Here is a 22,441-nt window from a genome sequence, read left to right as displayed (position 1 = left end):
ACCTTAAGGTTGGCGGGCAGGCCATGAGCCCTGGCGCGAATTGGAAAAAGCATGAAACCTCATCCACGGGCAGGATGAGGTTTCATGTAGCTTTTTAAAAATTTTAATAAAGTCTTTTTGAAAATTTTGGACATGTCCCAACTCCTGTGACATCATGAGGGGACATGTTAGAGAAATTTTATTTTTCTATTTTAAGGTTTTTGACATTTACAGCCGATCTCCCTGAGGCAGTGCGTAGCCTCAGGGAGATCAGTGCGCTCTTTCGTGTGTACGCGCAAAAGAGCGCACTCTCGATTTTGGGATTCCTCCCCAACCGCCCCCCCACCGCACAGGAAGCACATAGCGCTTCCCTGTGGGCATCACGCTGGGTGGGCCTTAATTGGCCCGCCCACGTAAAATGGCGCCATGCCTCCAATTGGGGGCGCCAATCGGAAGTGCACCTGTGCGCACCCACCCTTCAACTTCCCCCCCCAACAGTGGGGGGGGGGGGGGGGGGGGGGGGGGAATTCAGTTCAATATGTATAATGTGGGGATGTGAGGCTATTCACTTTGCTCATAACAATAGAAAAGCGAACTAGTTTTAAAAGAATGAAACTTGTGAATGTTGATGCTCAGAGTTACTTGGCAGTACTCATACAGGAACACAAAAAGTTAGCATGCAGGTACAGCAAGCAATTAAGAAACAAATGGCATAGTGGCCTTTATTGAAAGGGGATTGAAGTACAAGAAGGAAGAAGCCTTGCTACAGTTCTTTGGGGTTTTGGTATGACCACACCAAGAATACTGTGTGCAATTTTGGTCTCCAAGTTTAAGGAAGGATATACTTGCATTGGAGGCAGTACAGCAAGGGTTCACTAAATTGGTCCCAATGATGAGAGGGGTGGCCTCTGATGAGAGGCCGAGTAAATTGGGTCAATATTCGTTGGTGTTTAGTAGAATGAGAGGTGATCTCATTGAAACATTCAAGATTATGAAGGGGTTTGACAGGGTAGACCCTGAGAGGTTGTTTCCCCTGACTGGGGAATCTAGAATAAGCGGACACAGTTTCAGGATAAGGTGTCAATAATTTAGGACTGTGATGAGGGGAAATTTCTTCACTCAAATGGTTGTGAATCTTTGCAATTCTCTACCCCAGAGGGTTGTGGATGTGGCATCATTGAATATATTTAAGGCTGGGATAGACAGATTTTTGGTCGCTCGTGGGGTCAAGGGATTTGGGGAGCAGGCAGGAAAGTGGAGTTGAAGCCCATGATCAGCCATGATCATATTGAAGGGCGGAGCAGGCTCGAAGGACCATGTGATCTTCTCCTGCTGCTATTTCTTATGTTCTTACTTTCTTACAGTAAGTGCTGTGTGGTCAATATAACAGGATTTTCGAAATGCTAACAAACAAAAGATTCATATCCAACCTCTACACTTTACAACACTTCTCCAAAATATAATTGCCTCCACGATGACTAAGCAACAGTTTCCTGGTTATGAGCAAAATAAAACCTTCCAGTCACACACACACACACACACACCAAACACACACACCAAACACACACATATATATACACACACAGACACACACAAACACACACACATACACACACACACACAAGCACACACACAAATACACACACAACAAACACACACACACACCAAACACAGCTAACACACACACAAGCACAGACACAAAAGCACACACACACACAACAAACACACACCAAACACAGCTAACACACACACAAGCGCGTGCACACACACACACACACAACAAACACACACAACCAAACACACACACACACACCAAACACAGCTAACACACACATGCACACACACACCAAACAACAAACACACACACACACCAAACACAGCTAACACACACACACAACAAACACACACACACACACCAAACACAGCTAACACACACACACACACAACAAACACACACACACACCAAACACAGCTAACACACACACAAGCACAGACACACAAGCACACACACACACAACAAACACACACCAAACACAGCTAACACACACACAAGCGCGTGCACACACACACACACACAACAAACACACACACACCAAACACACACACACACCAAACACAGCTAACACACACATGCACACACACACCAAACAACAAACACACACACACACCAAACACAGCTAACACACACACACAACAAACACACACACACACCAAACACAGCTAACACACACACACATGCACAAGCACATACACAACAAACAACAAACACACACACACACATAGAGCGCAAGCACAAACAACGCAATTCAATTATATAAAACATAAAACACACGCCATTTTTTGACTGCAAGTACAATTTGTCTTCAATCCTTATTTGACACAAAGCCAATGGTTCCCTCCTGCACTTCAAAGTTTTTCTGCATCAGTACTTTAAAGCCAGCCGGCCCATGGGAAGCTCTATTCATGAACACTCTTAGCAAGAGGCACTCCAGAATGCGTGTTCCAACTGCACAAGAGTTCAATGGGTCATCTCACAGGCACTTGGTTCATTTCACCCTCCTTACCTTGCTTCAAACACATGGCAACGCAGCTTTCGTGTTGAGCTGTCACCGCAGATCTCGATCTGAAGATGGATCTCCCCCTGGACCTCCTCATCCGGGTCAATTTCACTCAGGCACATCCAGCTGTCCACACCTAAACAAGCAAACAAAAATAGTTCAGAGGGCTCGCAATGTAGGAAAAACAAGATGCACAGCTCATAGAAACAGGAATAGGCCATTCAGCCCCTTAATCAGATCATGGTTGACCTGCACCTCAACTCCATTTTTTATTCACATAATTTCATAGAGGTGATGTCAAATTGACAGTAGACTATTACAGCTGGCCATGGGTTGTAGACATCATGAGTGCTCCCTAATCCACACGTCAATACAGTTCCCATTTACAATTCAAATTTATAATGCGATTTTATCATTTTAATTTCGATTTGCTCATCCAAAATGTGGTATAATTAGATTACACAATATAATCCATATTACAAACAACATTAACTTGAGATTTGGAAGACAGATTTTCATCTCCCAATGGAGGTGCGAATCAGTTCATGAAATGCTGAACTTTGTTTTTTTTTGCTGGAGAAACAAATCTCCATTGCCTTCCCCACCCCACACCATTTTCATGTGGCCTCTTCGCAGTTCAGGAAGGTCTTGGGCGCAAAACACACACATGCACCTCTTCCGAGGTTGGGTCCCCATTGTGAGGACCACAGGAAAATTGTATTTCACCCCACACACAATTTTCATGCATTGGTGTGGTTTTTGGAAGTCTTAAAAAAACACATCTCCTTGGAGAGTTCATGACCACAGGAGGAAGCCTGCTAAGGAGTGGGGAACATTCTGAAAAGTAAGTGTAAAATGTTTGACACCTTCAAAAGCCACTATTAGATTCTGTATTGTAATGTAGATGTGTTTTTAATGCAGTGATTCTTCAAAGGGATCCTCCTGCAAAGGTAAGTTGAACCTTACATTGACCACCATTGTGTAAGTATTGCAATGCATTACAGGACTTTTTCCATTGAACGAAGTGCTTCAATGCATTAGAAAATGTAAAGTAAAAATGTAATGTCCGCCTCTGCTGTCATGCTTTGTGCTGATTTAAATTGACTGACAGTTCTAATTGTTTAAAAAACCCTGCTTTTGAAAGTTGAAGAAAAGCTATGCAGCTGCTCCTCGCCATTGATTGACAGGTATTCTGCTTTGAAATAGAAATGGGACACCATTCTGTTCTGTCAGTTTCATGCAATATAGCTGGAAGCTTTTTGTTATGACAGCTGTAGCCATTATGAATGTTTGGCTTGGTTTCAAAAGCTGTATTTGGCTTCAGATCAGCAGATGGTCTATTGATCCAAGAATGATTTTAAAAGGCTATAATAACAGGATATGCCTTTTATGTAATTTCGTGTTTGTTCAAAAACCTAATACACACTTAAAGGATTATAATTTTTTGCACTGGAGTAGTTTTTAATATTTTCTGAATTATTTTAAAATAATTCCCATTGCTATTGCATAGTTCCTGATGACTGTATATAGTGCATAATATGTGAGTGGCTATGAACGATATATAGGGTTCATGGAGGTGGAATGAGCGATCCGAGGGACATGGGATGGCATGGGCAACGGTATTGGGGTGAGGGGGTTGAGGGGCGAGGTTTAGGGGACAGTTAAATTATGTTGGGAGCTGGCAGCTGCTGTGTTGGAGAACCAAGGTGGGCCTTCTTACTGGACCACCTCCGCACTCACACTCCTCAAAAATTCCATCACAGCTCACAAAATGAGCCCAACCACTGTGTCCCAGGCAAAGTCACACGTGCATTCCGGAGGATGCAAAATTAGACAAAGTCGGGTTTCCCCAAGCCCACAGGAATACCCAGTCCTTGTTGTTTGCCAGTTATCAAATCAGCCCAATTACGGGTGATAAATCACACCCCAACATTTCTGATCATGATAACTCTACTTACTGCTCAGCTGTTGCTAGGTCTGGCTCTCAGCCTCAAAGGGAGTATTCAGCCTAAAGCTCTCACCTTCACACTGACACCACAACTACAAGGGCTGATTCTGCCGTCAGGCATTTCCAATGTGGAGTCAAACTCACAGGTAGCAGTATGATACAACTGAGCGGCTTGCTAGGCCATTTCAGAGGGCAGTTAAGAGTCAACCAAATTGCTGTGGGCCTGGAGTCACATGTAGGCCAGATAAGGACAGATTTTCTTCCAACATGGTCACCATTAGACTTTTAATTCCAGATTTTTATTGAATTCAAATGTCACCATCTGCTGTGGTAGGATTTGTATATGGGTCCCCAGTGCATTACCCTGGGTCTCTGGATTACTAGTCAGCCTCCCTTGACATCAAGGCAGCATTTGACTGAGCCCTAGCAAAAGTGGAGGCAATGGGAGCACTCTCCACTGGTTGGACTCATACCTAGCACAAAGGAAGATGGTTGTGGCTGTTGGAGGTCAGTCATCTCAGCTCCATGACCTCACTCCAGGAGTTCCTCAGGGTAGTGTCCTCAGCCCAACCATCTTTAGCAATGACCAGTGAACCAAATGGGTTTTTATGACAATCAACAATGGTTTCATGGTCATCATTAGAATTAATTCTAGATTTTTATTGCATTCAAATCCACCATCTGCCATGGTGGGATTCGAACTCAGGTCCCCAGAGCATTACCCTGGGTCTCTGGATTACCAGTCCACTGACAATACCACTATGCCATCACCTCAATAAAAAAGATAGCGCAGTACCAGAGACTGTGGTCCCAAGGTGTCTAATTCTCCACCAATTTGAATGATATCGCCTCTCAGTCAGAAGGTTGTGATTACAAACCCTGGAGATTTGAACATATAATCCAGGCTCATTCTCTGGTGCAGGACTGAGGGAGTGCTGCACTGTCAGGGGTGCTTCAGATGATTCATTAAACTAAGGCCTCAGATAGATGTAAAAGATCATATGGAACTATTTGAAGGATAGCTACAAGGAGCTGTCCCCGTGTCCTGGCTAACATTTATCCCTCAACCAACATCAGCAAAAAGAAAATTCCAGCCATTATCTCTTTGTTCTTTGTGGGACATTGAGAGTGAAAATTTGCTGCCACATTTCCTATATTACACTAGCGACTGCAGTCCAGAAACAATTCAGTGGCTGTAAAGCACTTTGGGATATCCAGAGGTCCTGAAAGGCGCTGCAAAAAAGCAAACTCTTTCTTCTGATCTTTCCTGGGTTTAACCTGTCTCTTCAGGCGATCCTATTGTATTGGCCAACAAGAGGAGAGTGAGTACAGCGAAAGTGTACTGGGCAGCTAACAGCCACTGGTTCAGTTGTGTGAATTGTATTCAGTTGTGATTGTGAACTGAGGTACTGTGATGCTAAATTTTACCAGCCGCTGTGGAGATATTCCCCACTGAAACCACTAAAATAAATAAATGTTTCGCCAGCAGCAAAACTTCTGTTTAGTGCAGAGGTAGGACATTGTGGAGGGGTGGGGAGGGGAGGACGGGTGGGAGTGACGGGGAGAGATGGGGAAGGGTGACGGGGAGGGGTGGATATGGAGGGGCGGGGAAGGGTGGGGAGAGGAGGGGAGGGGTGGGTGGGGGTGACGAGGAGGGGTGGGAAGGAGTGGATGGGGGTGGGGAGGGTTGGGTGGGGGTGAGGAGGGGTGGGTGGGGGTGACGGGGAGGGGGTGACGGGGAGGGGTGATGGGGAGGGGTGGGTGGGAGTGAGGAGGGGTGGGTGGGAGTGAGGAGGGGTGGGTGGGGGTGGTGGGAAGGGGTGGGTGGGGATGAGGAGGGGTGGGTGGGGTTGACGGGGTGGGGTGGGGAGGGGTGGGTGGGGAGGGGGAGAGGTGGGGAGGGATGGGTGGGGACGATGGGGAGGGGAGAGGTGACGAGGAGGGGTGGGGAGGGGTGGGTGGGGGTGACGGGGAGGGGTGAGGAGGGGTGATGGGGAAGGGTGGGTGGGGGTGAGGAAGGGTGGGTGGGGGTGACTGGGAGGGGTGGGTGGGGGTGACGGGGAGGGGTGGGCGGGGGTGACGGGAGGGGTGGGGAGGGGTGGGTGGGGCTGACGGGGAGGGGTGGGGAGGGGTGGGTGGGGGTGACGGGGAGGGGTGGGTGAGTGTGACGGGAGGGGTGGGTGGGGGTGACAGGGAGGGGTGGGGAGGGGTGGGTGGGGAGGACGGGGAGGGAGGGGTGACAGGGAGGGGTGACTGGGAGGGGTGTGGAGGGCGAGTGGGAGTGAAGGGGTGGAGGTGTTTGTCAGCAAAAATGGGGAAGAATGTGTTTGCTAGTGTGCTCCTGTGATTTAAAGTCACAAGAAACTATCGAATGTTTTGAATTCATTAAAGGAAATAACTGTTGATTTAAAGCTAAAATGCAATCAAAAAACTTGAATTAAGAAACTTTTAATTAAGATAGATAGGCCAAATGTTAAAGACTTCGCTACTATAGTAAAAGGCTCAATTAAGCTTCTGTTAGTGAGAGAGTGGGATAATCATCCTGTGTGAGTGTTATAGAATTGATTTTCCAGACAACTTTTCTTGGTGGAAACTTTATTTACAAGACAGCAGCTACGTGTGCATCTAACTCTATAACTAAAGGACTCTCCCCTCGAGGCTCCCCACTCTGCTCACTCATTGGCTTACACAGATCATGTGATCTTACAACACAGGGTTATTCTTAAAGCTACAGTCTATCAAAACTATAATTACTGCAGTGAGAAAGTGTCAAAAATCACATAATATTGGCTGCATTCCCACCAATATCTGCAGGTGGTCGCTCAAAAAGTAGGCGTATCTAGAAAAACAATTTTCTGTTTAGAGTAGCCCCCTATCTCTCATCTGAAAAAAATATAAAGCCAGGCATTTTGCACCATGAAACAGTTAACTGCGTGGTTGGGCTGAATTTTCCGGGCCTTTTTGCAGGGTGGGTGCAGACCCGGAGATGGAAGGGCTGGTTAGATGGTGTGGGAAGAGGTCGGGAGGGGAGCCCGATGTTTGCCAGCTGCCACACCATATTGCCTGTGATGGGAAAGTTCACAATTTGGACACCCACCCAACCAGCTAGCTGGTGAAACTGATCCAACCTACACCCTGGTGAGCAGCTGGCACGCCAGCCTGTGCCAATGTTTGCATCCAAACTGGAGACACCTGAGGTCAGTCCAGTTCCTGGCATTCAATTCTCACCAGCTGGAACCCACCACGCCTGGGAGTCCAATAGCAGCTGACCCATTTAATTTTGTGGGTAAAGTTGATGCAGTGTAACAGAGGTCACAGGTGTTGGATTCTCCCTGTCCCTACAACTCACTAAGTGTTCAGTAAACAGATTAAATAGAGTGCTGCAAAATGACATCAAGGAGAAAGAAAAAATTCAATTTATGTAGCCTTACACGACATCTCAAAGCGCTTTCCAGCCAATGGAGTACTTTTTGAAGTATAATCAGTATAATCACTGCTGTAATATGTGGGAAATGTGGCAGCCAACTTCCGCACAGCAAGATCCCATGGAAAGCAATGTGACAATGATAGATAATCTGTTTTTTAGCGATGACAGATTGAGAGGTAAATATCGGCCACGATATTGAGGAGAACTCCCTTCGTCTTCTTCAAATAGTGCCATACGATTTTTAACATCCACACAAAAGGGCAAACAGAGCCTAGGTTTCACGTCTCACCTGAAAGCCGGCACCTTGGACAATGCAGCAGTCCCTCAGTGGCGTGTCAGTTCAATTTTGCGCTCAGGCCCACAGGATGGGACTTGAACCCATAACCTTCTGACTGAGAGGGGAGAGTGATAGCAACATATCATAGCGAACACAAACTTCAGGACATAGTTTAACTGTAGCCTTCGAGTATTGCAGAATGTCTCGGTGCTGTTGGATAAACAAACACTGAGATGAATGATTGTCGGTCGATATGCAGCATGGGTGAACACCAGGAAGAAAATTTATTGAAGCACAGGCTGGCTGTCAAAACTGACAAATTCCTTAGATAAACAGTCAGTCTCTTTGCTTGGTACTGTCCAAACACCTGGCAATTTCTCTCAGTTTGTCTGCAAAGTCTCGTGTTCATGTTAAGGGTGTGAATACTGCACTGTTTGAAGTGTACTGTAGCGTTACTGGGAAAGTCATGGTGGAGCGGGAAGATAAACCGCACCACTGCTTTTGGCAACACCATCGCAACCTGCCAAAAGCCAAGCTACACTCATTGACCTGCCTCCACTCGCCTGCTGGCCAGTGTGGCTCATTTTATGAATGAAAATGGCCACTAGGCAAAAATAGTAGTAGAAATCTGGAATTCTGTCCCCCAAAAGACTGTGGATACTGAGAGACAATTAGAGTGTTCAAGATTGAGATTGATAGATTTTTGTTAGGTGTGGGTATCTGGGGATAAATAGAGTTTAAAATAGAGTTGAAGTATAGCCAGAATCTAATGGAATAGCAGAGTGGGCTCGAGAGGCTGAATAGCCTACTCCTGTTCCTCAGGTGCTGCTCCAGACACAGGCAGTGCTGAAAATGGCAATGTTTCTCACTACCCAGAGCTGTGACAATTGTTACAAATGAAGTTGATGGGAGTATGAAAGATGCAAGGAGTAGTTTAGACCCGGTTCTGATGGAACTGTTGGGAGGATGGGTACCCAGCTCCGTCAGGGCTGCTGGGGCCGTGGAAAGTTAGTTCTGGGGGTGCTGCATGGCCAGCGATTTATGAGCGCCAGAAGATTGTTAGCATTTCTCCCCGAAAGTCTGTTTTCGTTTTTTCAGTGCTTCCCCCAAGCACAGGTAAGGATCCTGTGTGCAGGGTTACCAGCCATGGCCAAGCGGAACCAGCAAATGTTCGATGGTAATGGCGGAAAAGCTAGAACCTCACAGGGCAAGGCTGCTTACAGACAGAGGAACCTTCAGGAAAGGGAATTGGGGTTTTCTTAACAACACAAGAGGAAGGCAATGGGAAACCACCTCATGTGTTCTTTCTCCTGGTCGTATTGCCCATTGAAATTGAAAATGGGAGGGTCCTAAGGGCAACTGCTGAGGAAAGTGCAAGACTTCAAGGCATGGGGAAATGAGCAGAGGATCTGCCCTTAGACAGATCACCTACAGCTAAAACCCAACAAAGAACACGCTGAAAAGCTGCTGGCGAGCATGGGATGACTTCTATATTGTGCTTAAGGTCTGGAGCACTTGCTCGCCAATGACCAACCTGTCTAAAGAAACATAAAAGACTTATTTTTTTATTTTAAATCTACTAAAACACACTAAAATTTCACTAAAGAATAATACTGCAAACCCTACCATCTGCATTTCAACAGACCATCAGTTATAAGCACTTAACCCAGTTTCAGCAATAAAAAAGCTCTTAGTCACTTTTCATTTTTTTCAGTAATTCATCACTTTGTATGCTGTTAACAAAGACCATCTTTCCAGTTCCTCTGACACAAATTGTGCTAAATTCTTTGCTACATAATGGTCATAATGGCTACATAATTTTTCAAAGAGATAAGAAACAAAGGATTTGCATTTATATAGTGCCTTTCACAACCACAGGATGTCCTAAAGTGCTTTACAGAAGTCAGGTACTTTTGAAGTATAATCACTACTGTCATGCAGGCAGCCAATTTGCACACAGCAAGCTCCCACAAACAGCAGACATAATGACTGCTTTAGTGATGCTAGCTCGGGGATAAATGTTGGGCAAGACATCAGGGAAAACTCCCCAGCTCTTCTGCAAATAGCGCCATGGGATCTCTTACGTCCACCTGAGAGGGCAGAGGAGTCTCAATTTAATGCCTCATCCGAAAGGCAGTAAAGTACAGGTCATGCTCTACTCAGCTGCCTCCCAAAATGGCAATTGGGGTCCTGTGTACATCCTTGGTCCTGATCTGCATCATAAAATGGCTTACCACATGAAATAGGTGGGTGCTGCGGAGTGGTGTGTCTATATGCAAATTGGGAACAGAAACTGATTGGCAAGTTTTCCCTGTGACTTTTTGGGTGCTCCAAGCATATTTCTGCTAGTCAGGCCTAGTGAAAACCTACCAAACCCATCCCCACCCTATCTCAATGTTCCTCGAGCATCTGCCAAGCATCTAAGGTTGCCAAGTGAACCACCACCAGCAACAGTCACTTGTTACGGCACGTAGAAATGGATTCCGAAATACAATGCTATGAAAGGAAGGAATGTAACTTTAAAATTTGCATTGGAGCATTGACCTGGCCTTTATTCAGGAACTCGGTTTCTGGGGGGGGGGATTTTTTGAGTTGTATGCTTTTCTGATGTTTTGTGGGTCGTTGTGTGTGAAAAAGCCAGTTCTGGAAGACCTGCTGGCAATATGAGAACCTGCCATGTCAAGTGGTTCTCCACTGTCCAACCTTAGCAACATTGCTCAAAATCAGCACTAACACGGACAGTTCCAATAACTTAGATGATGATTCTAACCAAAGCCTTGTAACTGTGATGGGAAAACACTTCTATGTCTATTTCTTCCCACATTGCACCTTTTTGACCCAGTGTTTAAGGCTAGTAAAGGACATGGAAGGAATTCAAATGCATGGAAAAAAAATTCCTGTGAAATATTGGTTGCGTTTTGGGAAAAGTCCCAGATGGCAAGTGTGTCCAAATAAATTGTCCATAGGTATGACAGCTGCTTGAGTTTTCAGGAACTGTTTATGCGAGGGTATCATACTCATTCTGTGACCATCTCCATGTTTAACAGTGATTCATTGTCCTGAGATTTTCTCGCACTCTTACATTGAGTCTATGTCACACCATTATTCCTCTCCATAAATCACAAACCCCAGCTCTGCCAATAGTCTGTGCATGTTTAACTTGCTGCGCAGCATTTTTTCCATGAATCTCCACCAAAACTATTCTGTTTTCCATTGGATGTGTCCAAGAATAATAGCTCATGTCGGGCATATTTATCACTGCTCTCATACATTACAGACACGGGGAATTATCCATTTGAAATATGACAAACTCATAGTGTTGCTGGGGTCACTCTAACTGCTGACATTTTTATTAACTCAATATTAAATTAAATAAAAACAAAAGCTGAGTTTTTCCAGATATTTTTATTATTAAATTAAATACCCTGGAGATAGGTCTCCTAATAGGTAAAGGTTCTGCCTCCCCTCCCCATTGGGAAAGTAAGTTGCAATGAAGAAATAAGATATTTACAAATGGATATGGGCAGGTTAGGTGAATGGGCCAAAATTTGGCAGATGGAGTTTAACGTGGATAAGTGTGAGGTTATCCATTTTGGTTGGAAGAATAAAAAGGTGACTTATTATTTAAATGGAGAGAAACTTCAGAATGTTTCAGTGCAGAGGGGTCTGGGTGTCCTCATGCATGAATCGCTGAAAGCTAGTATGCAGGTACAGCTGGTAATAAAGAAGGCAAATGGAATTTTGGCATTTATTGCTAAAGGAATAGAGTATAAAAATAGGAAAGTGTTGTTGCAACTGTACAAGGCATTGGTGAGACCGCACCTGGAGTACTGTGCACAGTTTTGGTCCCCTTACTTAAGGAACGATGTAGTTGCACTGGAGGCGGTTCAGAGGAGGTTCAGTAGATTGATTCCAGAGATGCGGGGCTTGTCTTATGAGTAGAGATTGAGCAGTTTAGGCCTATACTCACTAGAGTTTAGAAGGATGAGAGGAGATCTAATTGAGGTATATAAGATGCTAAAGGGGATAGACAAAGTAGACGTGGAGTGGATGTTTCCCCTTGTGGGGCATTCTAGAACGAGAGGCCATAGTTTTAGGCTAAGGGGTGGTAGATTTAAATCAGAGATGAGGAGGAATTACTTTTCTCAAAGGGTCGTGAATCTGTGGAATTCGCTACCTCAGAGTGCAGTGGATGCCGGGACGCTGAATAAACTTGAGGAGATAGACAGATTTTTAATTAGTAATGGGTTGAAAGGTTATGGGGAGAGAGCAGGAAATTGGAGTTGTGGCCGAAATGAGATCAGCCATGATCGTAATGAATGGCGGGGCAGGCTTGAGGGGCTGAATTGCCTACTCCTGCTCCTAGTTCTTATGTTCTTATCCCCTCCAGTATACTAAGCTACACAAATGAGATGTTTACAGGTTTGACAAGGTGTTAGAGAGGGTGATAATAATAAATATTAGGCAAGGATCTACTTCCCACCCCTGTTGGAGAGTGTGCCAGTTTGGAGTTGGAGAATGGATTGGATGCAGCCTTTCTATAATGTCTTCTATGACCCAGCAGCCTGCTTACACTCACTCTTAAAACTTAACATATCAAATGTGCCCACTGTGAGGCAGTGACAGGAAACTGCTACTGTGGAACTGTACCCAGCAAGTGGCAGCTAACAGAGGGCAGACTGGCATCTGTGAAACTGTACGCTGTTGTGGAAATGTCTAATTTCATGATTCGTATTCTGTAGGAATATAATTTATGGTTTTGAGGAAATTAAAGTTGCAAATGTAAGGTAATTGAAACCCTGGAATTTAGAAGTTGCCACGTCACCTTCCATGTGTACTTACAAAGTGAGAGCTAGCAGGTGAGAGCCATAAAACAGCAGGTGGGCCCATTTAGCTTGGGAACTGAAGGCAGTACGTCTGGGGAGAATTGCCCTGTCTTCATTAGAGATGTGAATTATTCATATGATTTCCCAGATCAAAGAAAGGTTGAAAAGCGACTGATAAACAAGGGAAGTTCTTAAAGTATACACATACTTTTCAGATCAAAGGACAGGTTTGGGAATTGTGAATGATTAGCTTGAATCTCTATCTCAGACATCCCAGGTGTGCCACGTTGCCATGGGCATCGGTTGCAGGGGAGGCACCCTTTTATGTTGGGTTTATCTGTGTTTTTCTCACAGACATAGGTAGCGAGAGAGAAAGCTGCCAGCAGCGGGTGCTTGGAAGCAGCTGAGACACGGAGCAAAGGGCTATCGGAAACCAGGGTGTTTTCTGATGTTGGAGTTGTTGAGCGGGAAAGCAGTGAGACCCATGCTTGAGCTGAGGTGCCACAATTATGAGGTGTTTAAAAAGAGTAAGAGGGTCATCTGGCCGAATGCTAGTGGAAGGACCCCAAGAAATCAAAAATAGCTGCAACACTGAGGAGAGTCTAAATGTTAAAATTTAAAATCCAAGTGTTTATGAAATATATATATAGTGGTAAATTAGTAATACTTGCTTTGTTTAATTCTTGTACTGTAAAAGTTTTTGTTTAATACATGAAATCTTGTGGTGTAATTATTTCAGTTAATAATTGGGAGTTCAAATTTCTTTTAATGGCCTCCCTTGAGATCATAATAACAGCAAAGACCAGCTAACAGGGAGCAGACTGGTACCTGTGGAACTGTGCCCAGCAAAGACCAGCTAACAGAGAGCAGACTGGTACCTGTGGAACTGTACCCAGCAAAGACCAACAAAGACCAGCTAACAGAGAGCAGACTGGTACCTGTGGAACTGTACCCAGCAAAGACCAGCAAAGACCAGCTAACAGAGAGCAGACTGGTACCTGTGGAACTGTACCCAGCAAAGACCAGCAAAGACCAGCTCGCAAAGAGCAGACTGGTACCTGTGGAACTGTACCCAGCAAAGACCAGCTCAGAGAGAGAAATAAGACAATCTATTGTAGTATGTGTTGCCTATCATGGGACACAAGAATTAGGAAGTTCAGAGTAAGAAAGGAAGCAAGGCTGCACTTTTTTCATAGCTTTAGCCCTCACAATCTCTATAGCCTCCTGCAACTTGACAACCTCACCCCGTAAAATCTTCTTGTTACTGACTTTGGCCTCGTGGATTTGCCCCTCCCTTCACCCCATCATTTTGTCTATGCTTTCTGCTGTTTAGGTTCCATGTTCCTGAATTTGCTCCCTAAATACCTCCACAGCCCAGATCTACCAAGGGGCGGCAATCATCATCAGATTGTCACTGCATCCAGAAATTTCCACGACCCAATATCACTCCAATGTTGCCTAATATTCAATCTTCACTCCCTTTTCCAAATTACACTGCTGTGAAGCACCTTGGCAGGTTTTTCTAAGTTAAAGGCCTTACATAAATACCAATTATTGTTACTTTCAAGGGGTGATAGACTTTAGAATAAGGAAGGATATTCATGTTGACAGAAAAACAGGCTGAAGAAAAATTGATAAGTTCCTGGGAGACAGAAAAGACTGACTCACCAGCATTTATACAGAACTGCTCAGATAACAGCTCAAAGCACTTTACAATCTGACAGCCAAATCATCAGTATGAAATAAAGGAATTTAAGGAAGGGATTCAAGGTAAGGTCAAGGGGATAAGTTTTTAGAAAGTTTTTAAAAGGGTCACTAGGTTTGCGTGACGGACATGGAAGGGCACACAATCGAGTTTTCACAAAACTAAAAGGGGGATGGAAATAGTTGAAGGATCAGTGTCAACTTTAAGCCAGGGTCAGGATCAGGGTCAGGGTCAGAGTCAGGATCAGGGTCAGAGTCGAGATCAGGGTCAGGGTCAGGGTCAGGATCACAGTCAGGGTCAGAGTCAGAGTTAGGATCAGGGTCAAGGTCAGGGTCAAGGTTAGGGTCAGGATCACGATCAGAGTCAGGATCAGGGTCAAGGTCAGGTTAGGGTCAGGGTTAGGATCAGAGCCAGGGTCAGGATTTACCCGCTAGCCACAATGGTGGCTTCTCACGCCGTATCATCCCAAACCCACCGCATTAATTATGCATTCCTAGGAAACATGCCATTTCCATGGCAGGCGGGCTCTCAATCGCCCGCCACGCCATCACCTCACTGCTTCATCACGCCGGGTGCCATATTTAAAGTGCAGCCACATGCTCACCTCTCAATGCTTCCAGCCCAGGACTGTGCATGGAAGACAAGATGGCCCCAAAAGACAAAAAGACTACAGCCCCCTGCTTCAGTGGCACGTCCCTTGAGCGCCTTTTGAACGCTGTGGAGGCCCACTGTCTTGTCCTCTACCCCCGCTCTGGCCACAGGAGGGGCAGCTGCATCGCCGATTCAGCTTGGGAGGTGGCAGTAGTGGTCAGCGCCAATGCCCTGCAAAAGAGGACAGGCACCCAGTGCCGCTACAGAATGAATGGTCTCATCCATTCTGCCAGGGTAACTCACTCTTATCACTCTCAACTCACACACTCATAAACCTATCACACATCCAAAGAGACTTCAAGGGACAACACCACTAACTCTCACACACCCTCACATCTCCATCAGTTTCATATCCTCTCGAGCTCACATCCTCATCCTGTCCATGGCTCCGCTCACCACACAAACATTCTGCACAGTGCCATGCTTCCTGGTCACACTATCTCCATCTATTTTCATGCAGGAGAAGCCAGCTCACAACAGCAGGGAGAGGTCCCAGATCAGGGGGTGGAGTGGTCCACATTAGGCACCCTCCCCCCCACTCACTTTGAGGAGTGTGCCATCGTGTTGACTGGTGAGAACGTGGACTGTGCCTGTGGTGATGGTGAGGTCAGCGGCGAACACCCTCATGAGGATCCTGCACCACATCATCCCTCCTCAACGCAAATGTGAGTGCTCTCTCTCCTGCTTTTGACTCTGCTGCCATGCACTAATCATATCTACTTTGGTTCACAGGGAGCTCTGCCAAGCGACCGACACCCTCAACCAGCCAGTCCCTCAGCTCCATCCAGGTCCTCACCTCCAACCAAGAGGACATGTCCTCCATTGAAGAGCTGGAAATAAGCAGCCTGGAAGACCCATCACAGCGCTTACCCACACCCTCCACCAGCACAGAGACACACACCTCGGTGGGGCCTAGATCTAGAGCAGGCTCAGGTTCACAATCTGGTGGTCACTGCACGGACATGTCACTGCAGGAGGAGGCAGGTTCAGCTGAGATTCCTGGCACTCGGAGCATTGCTGGATAAGAGGCATCAGTGAGGTGAGAGTCAGATGATGAGCCTCTGGATTTGGCTTTCCAACTCAACCTGCAGTCAGCAGAAGGTGGGGGAACCTGTAGAGCTGTTGGAAGCCCTCAACAGAGTGGCACGCAATTGAAGGAGTGCGTCCACCTGCTCTCTGATGAAGTGGTGGCCACATGTGTGCCTGTGGAGGTCTCCATGGGAAGGATGGCGAACGCCATGGAGACCCCGGTCCAGAAGAACGAGGAGATGTGTGCAGGCCTGCACTCCATCGCGGGAACCATGGGTGAGTTCCTGCAGTGGCAACGCAAGACGGGGACGGGGCACCTCGACATCCCTCCAGGTGCTCCTTCCCCTCAAGGAGTCAGGCTGGGGCCCTCGGGCACCCGAAGGGAGGAGCAGCAGCAGCTGGACACCCCTGGGCCATCCACTCAGGAATCTCAGACACTGTCCTCTCCCTCCACCCCCGTTTAGTCCTTCCCTCTTCCTGACTACTTCAGACACCCTTACTTCACATCTAGCTAGTTGTCTTTCTCTATATATATCAATTTGTCTATTCCTGGCTACTTTTGCTTCTTTATATATATCAATTTCTCTGTTTGTATCAATTTCTCTATCCCTACCGAGTTCTCTTGCTCTGTATCTATCAGTTCTTCTATTTCTTCCAATCTCTCTATTTCTAGCTAGTTCTCTTGCTCTACATCTATTAATGTCTCTATTTCCAGCAATTTCTTTATCTCTATTTCTCATCTATCAATTTCCTTATTTCTTTCAATTCCTCTAATTCTGTTTCTCTATATGTATCAAATTCATAAATTCTAGCAAATGCTCAAATTCTAGCAGTTTCTCCATCTGTAGGTCCTTCTCTTTCTCTACATCTTATAGCTTCCTCCACCCTTAGTCCTTCCCCCTTCCAGACTCTTTTCTCCACCCTTACTTCTTTCACTAGTCTTGCTCCCTCCCCTCTAAGCACTCCCCCCCCCACCAGACTCCCTCCCCTCTCCACACTCCTTCCTCCCCCACAGACTCCCTCCCTTCTCTGCACTCCTTCCCCCCCACCAGACTCCCTCCCCCTCTCTGCACTCCTTCCTCCCCCCAGACTCTCACCCCTCTCCACACTCTTTCCTCAGCGCCCCCCACAGACTCCCTCCCCTCTCTGCACTCCTTCCCCACCCCTGAACTCCTTCTCTTACACCTTCCGCACCCACCTTTACACCTACCTCCTTAGTTGCCGTCTTCTCCTCTGTTATCCTCACCTCCCCCTGTACTCTCTCCCCCTTCCAAACTCACCCCACCTTGACACATTCATTCCCCCCCCATCCCAACCTCACCCCACCCGACACCTTTTCCTCTCCCAGTTGATCCTAGACCTTCCTTTCCCACCCCTCGGTACATCTTCCTCTCCCAAACACAGCTGGACCTTCCTCTCCACCCCCTCGGCCATCATCCATTGTGAGCTGACCCTCAACGGTGACTTTCCACCTCCCGTGAGCTGATTTGCGGAGGTGCCTTGTCCATGAGAATCCACCCAGCATGCCACGGACCTTCCTCCAGGGTCCCGTTGCTGTCGGGCTCCAGCAGCTTCTGCTCCTCAGATGTCTGCGACGTGAGCAAGGCCCTGGAGGTAAGTCCCAACTTCTACATGTCACATTTGTCAAGACGTGTTCTGCACCCGCCAACGTGGACGGGCGATCCAGCGGGGTAGTGGGGGGTTGAGTCCGGCGGGCTGGCCTTATAATGATATGCAGATGTATTACAATGAGGTTCCTGACGTCCGATGGTGAGGAACGAGGCCCTCCATCGATGGGCTGAGCGGACAATTGCAAACTGGTTTCACAACGTCATGAAACCAATTTCTGGCCTTTTCGCCATAATGTCTGCTCACGTCGCCAAACACGCCCAACACCAGCGGGCAGGGAAAATTCCACCCATAGAAACATAGAAAATAGCAGCAGGAGTAGGTCATTCGGCCCTTCGAGCCTGCTCCGCTATTCAATATGATCAAGGCTGATCCTCTATCTCAACGCCATACTCTCACTCTCTCCTCATAACCCTTGACACCTTTAGAGTCTAGAAACCTATTTCCTTCTTAAATATATTCAATGACTTGGCAGCCCTGCGGTAGAGAATTCCACAGGTTCACCACCCTCTGAGTGAAGAAGTTTCTCCTCATCTCAGTCCTAAATGGCCTACCCCATATCCTGAGACTACGACCCCTTGTTCTAGACCCCACCTACCAGCCAGAGGAAATATCATCCCTGCATCCAGTCTGTCCAGCCCTGTCAAGAATTTTATACGTTTCAATGGGATCCACTCCCATTCAGAGTTAGGGTCAGGGTTAGTATTAGGATCAGGGTGAGGATTTGGATCAGGATCAGAGTCAGGGTCAGGATCAGGGTTAGGATCAGGGTTAGGATCAAGGTTAGGATCAAGGTTAAGATCAGGGTCAGAGTTAGGGTCAGAGTTAGGGTCAGGGTTAGGATCAGGGTCAGGTTAGGATCAGGGTCAAGGTCGGGGTCAGGTTAGGATCAGGGTCAGGATCAGAGTTAAGGACAGGGTTAGGATCAGGATCAAAGTTAAGGTCAGGATCAAGGTTAGGGTCAGAGTCAGCATCAGAGTTAGGGTTATGGTTAGGATCAGGGTCAAGGTCAAATTAGGGCCAGGGTCAGAGTTAGGGTGAGGTTCAGAGTTAAGGTCAGGATCAGGGTTAGGATCAGGGTCAGGGTTAGGATAAGGATCAAGGTCAGGGTCAGGTTTAGGATTAGGACCAGGATCAGGATCATGATCAGGCTCAGGGACAGGGTCACAGAGTTTCAAATTAGGATATGATAGGGAGACAAGTTGGTAAAGTTGAGATCCAAGAAAAATGCATATGCACCACAAACACTCATGGATCTGCTAGGCCATTAGCTGTGGTGAGTTAGAGGAAATGCAGTTTGTTGTAAGCAGACAGTGTACTGTCAGAGTCATTGATTTATGATGATTGTAATAAAACAATTATTCCAAGTCTTGTAGGAGTGATAGATTTTTGGGCTTTAGCTCTATGATTATGTCCCATATTTCCTTACAAACTGTAAATCAGTAGCCTCGATTACTGTTAAATATAACATAGCTAATGTAATCCCTTAACTTTTAAAAACATAAGGTATAAAATAAGTGGCTTGTGGAAATGGGTAGATAGGAAGGCAGTTGTATTTGGCAGCAGTGGGGAGTGGCAAGTTTCGTGTCAATGTAAACATAGGAACAGGAGTAGGCCATTCAGCCCCTCGTGGCTGTTCTGACACTCAATTCAATTGTGGCTGATCTGTATTTTAACTCCTTTTACCTGCCTTTGTTCCATATCCCTTAATGCCTCCAGTCAATAAATAACTATCAATATCAGCCTTGAAAATTTCAATTGTCCCTCAGCATCCACAGCCTTTTGAAGGAACGTGTTCCAAATTTCCACTTCCCTTGGTGCAGAAAAAGTGCTTCCTGATTCCTTAAGTTCATGCAACCAGTCCTCACAATTTAACCCTTTAAGCCCTGGTATCATTCTGATGAATCTGTACTTTTCCCTTCCAAGACCATTGTATCTTTCCTGGTGTTTGGTGTCCACAGGTGAATGCAGCACTCCAAGATGGGATCTAACCTAGGGCTCTGCTCAACTGAAGTATCATTTCCTCATGCAAGGGTCATGGTTGTGGGGATGGAGGGGTTGGTGATTATGATGCTTTGGAGTGCTGAGAAGGGTAATGGGGTTTTGTAAAACGAGAGAAGGTCTTGGGGTGAGAGAGAGCACTAGGCATAGGGTTGCCAACCCTCCAGGATTGGCCTGGAGTCCCCAGGAATTGAAGATCAATCTCCAGGATTCTGCTGTGCACAACCCTGGAGAACATTTCTCTTTACCAGAGATAAAAATATTGAAAATGGGGGAAAAAAACGGCTGTTTGGCTGACAATCAAGCATCATCCAATTGGGTAATGAGTCTTTTTGCTTTCCAATTGGTGTAGGAAGGCAGTACAGTATGTCACAAGGATGGATGTGTTGGTTGACTAATGGTTGGGAGTGGGGGCAAGTCATGTGATGATGTTTCCAGGAATATATTTAATCACAGTTGGTAACCCTAACTGGACAAAGATTTAGATGTTGAATGATTGGCGCTAGTAACTTTCTTGGACAGCAGTTGGCAAGTGGGGAGAAAATTATGGGATAGGAATGGGGAGAGTAAGTGTATAAATGCTTAGCCTTGGTAAGTCTAGGGGAAGGTTTCTTGAGAGGAATTTCCTAGTGTGTGACAGTTATGGTTTTGTTAAGTGTTGGATTGTACCTTTAAGAATATTCCTGCGATGTAAGATCACATGATCTGCATAAACCAATGGGTTAGCAACGCGGGCTCCCTCCTCATTCAGTGTAGGGGTAGAGAGAGAGTTGAAAGCACACGTGTAGTTGCTGCTGGCTGTATTGTAAATAAACTTAATGGGCAGTATTTTTGTTGAGCGGGCGGGCACATGCCCGACCCGCTCAAGCATGAAGTAGCACATGATGATGTTGAGCGAGAATCCTGACGTCATCGCGCACTCGCACGACATTCCGCTCAGCGGGCACGTGCTAAACTCTGAAGCGTGCCCACTGACAATTAAGAGGGCAATTAACGACGCAATTAAACACAGATTTCTTGTTGCCCATCCAACGTTATGGTTGGCGGGCGGGCAAATCGGCCAGGCAGCCTTTGTATTTTTCAGGAAACCTCATCCACGGGCGGGGTGAGGTTTCCGTGACAAATTAAAATTAAAATAAATTTCTGCGGACGGCATTTTTATTACTTACATTTTCAGGTGGCTGATTATGAAGCTTGGACTTTGTTCCAGTTTCTGTGGCCTTTATTTTAAGATGGCTCAGGTTTTCAGCTCCCTGAGGCAGCTCTCTGACATCAGCCCTCGTCCTCCTCCCGCCCCCACCCTGGCAGCGCTGGGCCTTTCAGCGTGCGCTTCACATTGGCCGGCTGTTAACTGGCCAGCCAGCATGAATTCACAGTCAGGGGCCGATCATGGTCAGCGGTCCGTTTCCCGGCCAATCACAGGGCTGACCACGCCTGCCCGCTGAACCGAATATTCTGCCCAACGTTTCCACTTACAGAGTTGTCTGCAGATCAACCCTATTACAAATAGGCCACTCAGCCACATTACAACATAGTGTCAACATGGAAAGGCTTGCATTACTTAAACATTTGAATAAAAATCTCAAATAATCCAATCTGTCACTGAGCAAAACCTTTACATCAATTTACTGCCAAAAGTGGAAACCAAGCCCTGTCCGAAGCTGTGGCCTTCATTTCCGGTCCCAAGAGCTGTGCTACTGGAATCTCTTTTAAGTTTCTTTAATGTTTTTTCAATGCTTCTATCAGTTTATTGGCATTTTAAATATGTTGAAAGAACTGTAAGTTAGTGTGTAGTAATGGTTGCGGTTCATGACACTTGGGAAGAACTTCCCCCCCCCGTTGTGGGGGAAGTTCAGGAGCGGGCGCATATGGGCGTGCCTCTGATTGGCGCCCCCAATCGGGGGCGCACCGCCATTTTACGTGGGCGGGCCAATTAAGGCCCGCCCAGCGTGACGTCCGCCAGGAGGCGCTATGCGCTTCCTGTGCGGCCGGGGGGGGATTCCCTAAGCCGAGGGTGCGCTCCTTCATGCCCGCGCAGGAAAGAGCGCACTCAGCTCCCTGAGGCTAAGTGCTGCCTCAGGGAGATCGGCACCAAATTCAAAAATGGTCAATGCACAAAAATAAAATTTCCCTGACATGTCCCCTCATGTGACACTGTCACAGGAGTTGGGACATGTCCATCACTTTTATTCAAACTTTCATTAAATTTTTAAAAACCTACATGAAACCTCATCCCGCCCGTGGATGAGGTTTCATGTTTTTTCTGAAGCCCACCAGGACTCCCAGCCTGCCCACCAACCTTAAGGTTGGACAGGCAGGTCCATTAACTAGTTCAATTAGTTTTTAAATGGCCTCAATTGGCCGTTCACAGCTGATTCTGCTGAGCCCCCGCCGACCTGAAAATTGAAATG

General features: G+C 46.4%; 1 protein-coding gene across 1 annotated transcript in view; it reads right to left on the bottom strand.

Annotated features, from left to right (window-relative positions):
* Positions 1-22,441, bottom strand: part of rasa4 (RAS p21 protein activator 4) — a 243,581-nt gene that overhangs the window by 175,974 nt on the left and 45,166 nt on the right. The window contains exon 5 of the mRNA XM_078548425.1: positions 2,544-2,673. Coding sequence (XP_078404551.1) covers positions 2,544-2,673 — 130 coding nt within the window. The remainder of the gene's footprint in view (positions 1-2,543; positions 2,674-22,441) is intronic.

Source organism: Cetorhinus maximus, chromosome 9 (assembly GCF_964194155.1).
Source record: "Cetorhinus maximus chromosome 9, sCetMax3.hap1.1, whole genome shotgun sequence".
Taxonomy (NCBI): Eukaryota; Metazoa; Chordata; class Chondrichthyes; order Lamniformes; family Cetorhinidae; genus Cetorhinus; species Cetorhinus maximus.
Note: the sequence above shows the minus strand (reverse complement) of the source record. Positions and strands in the feature narration are given on the sequence as shown.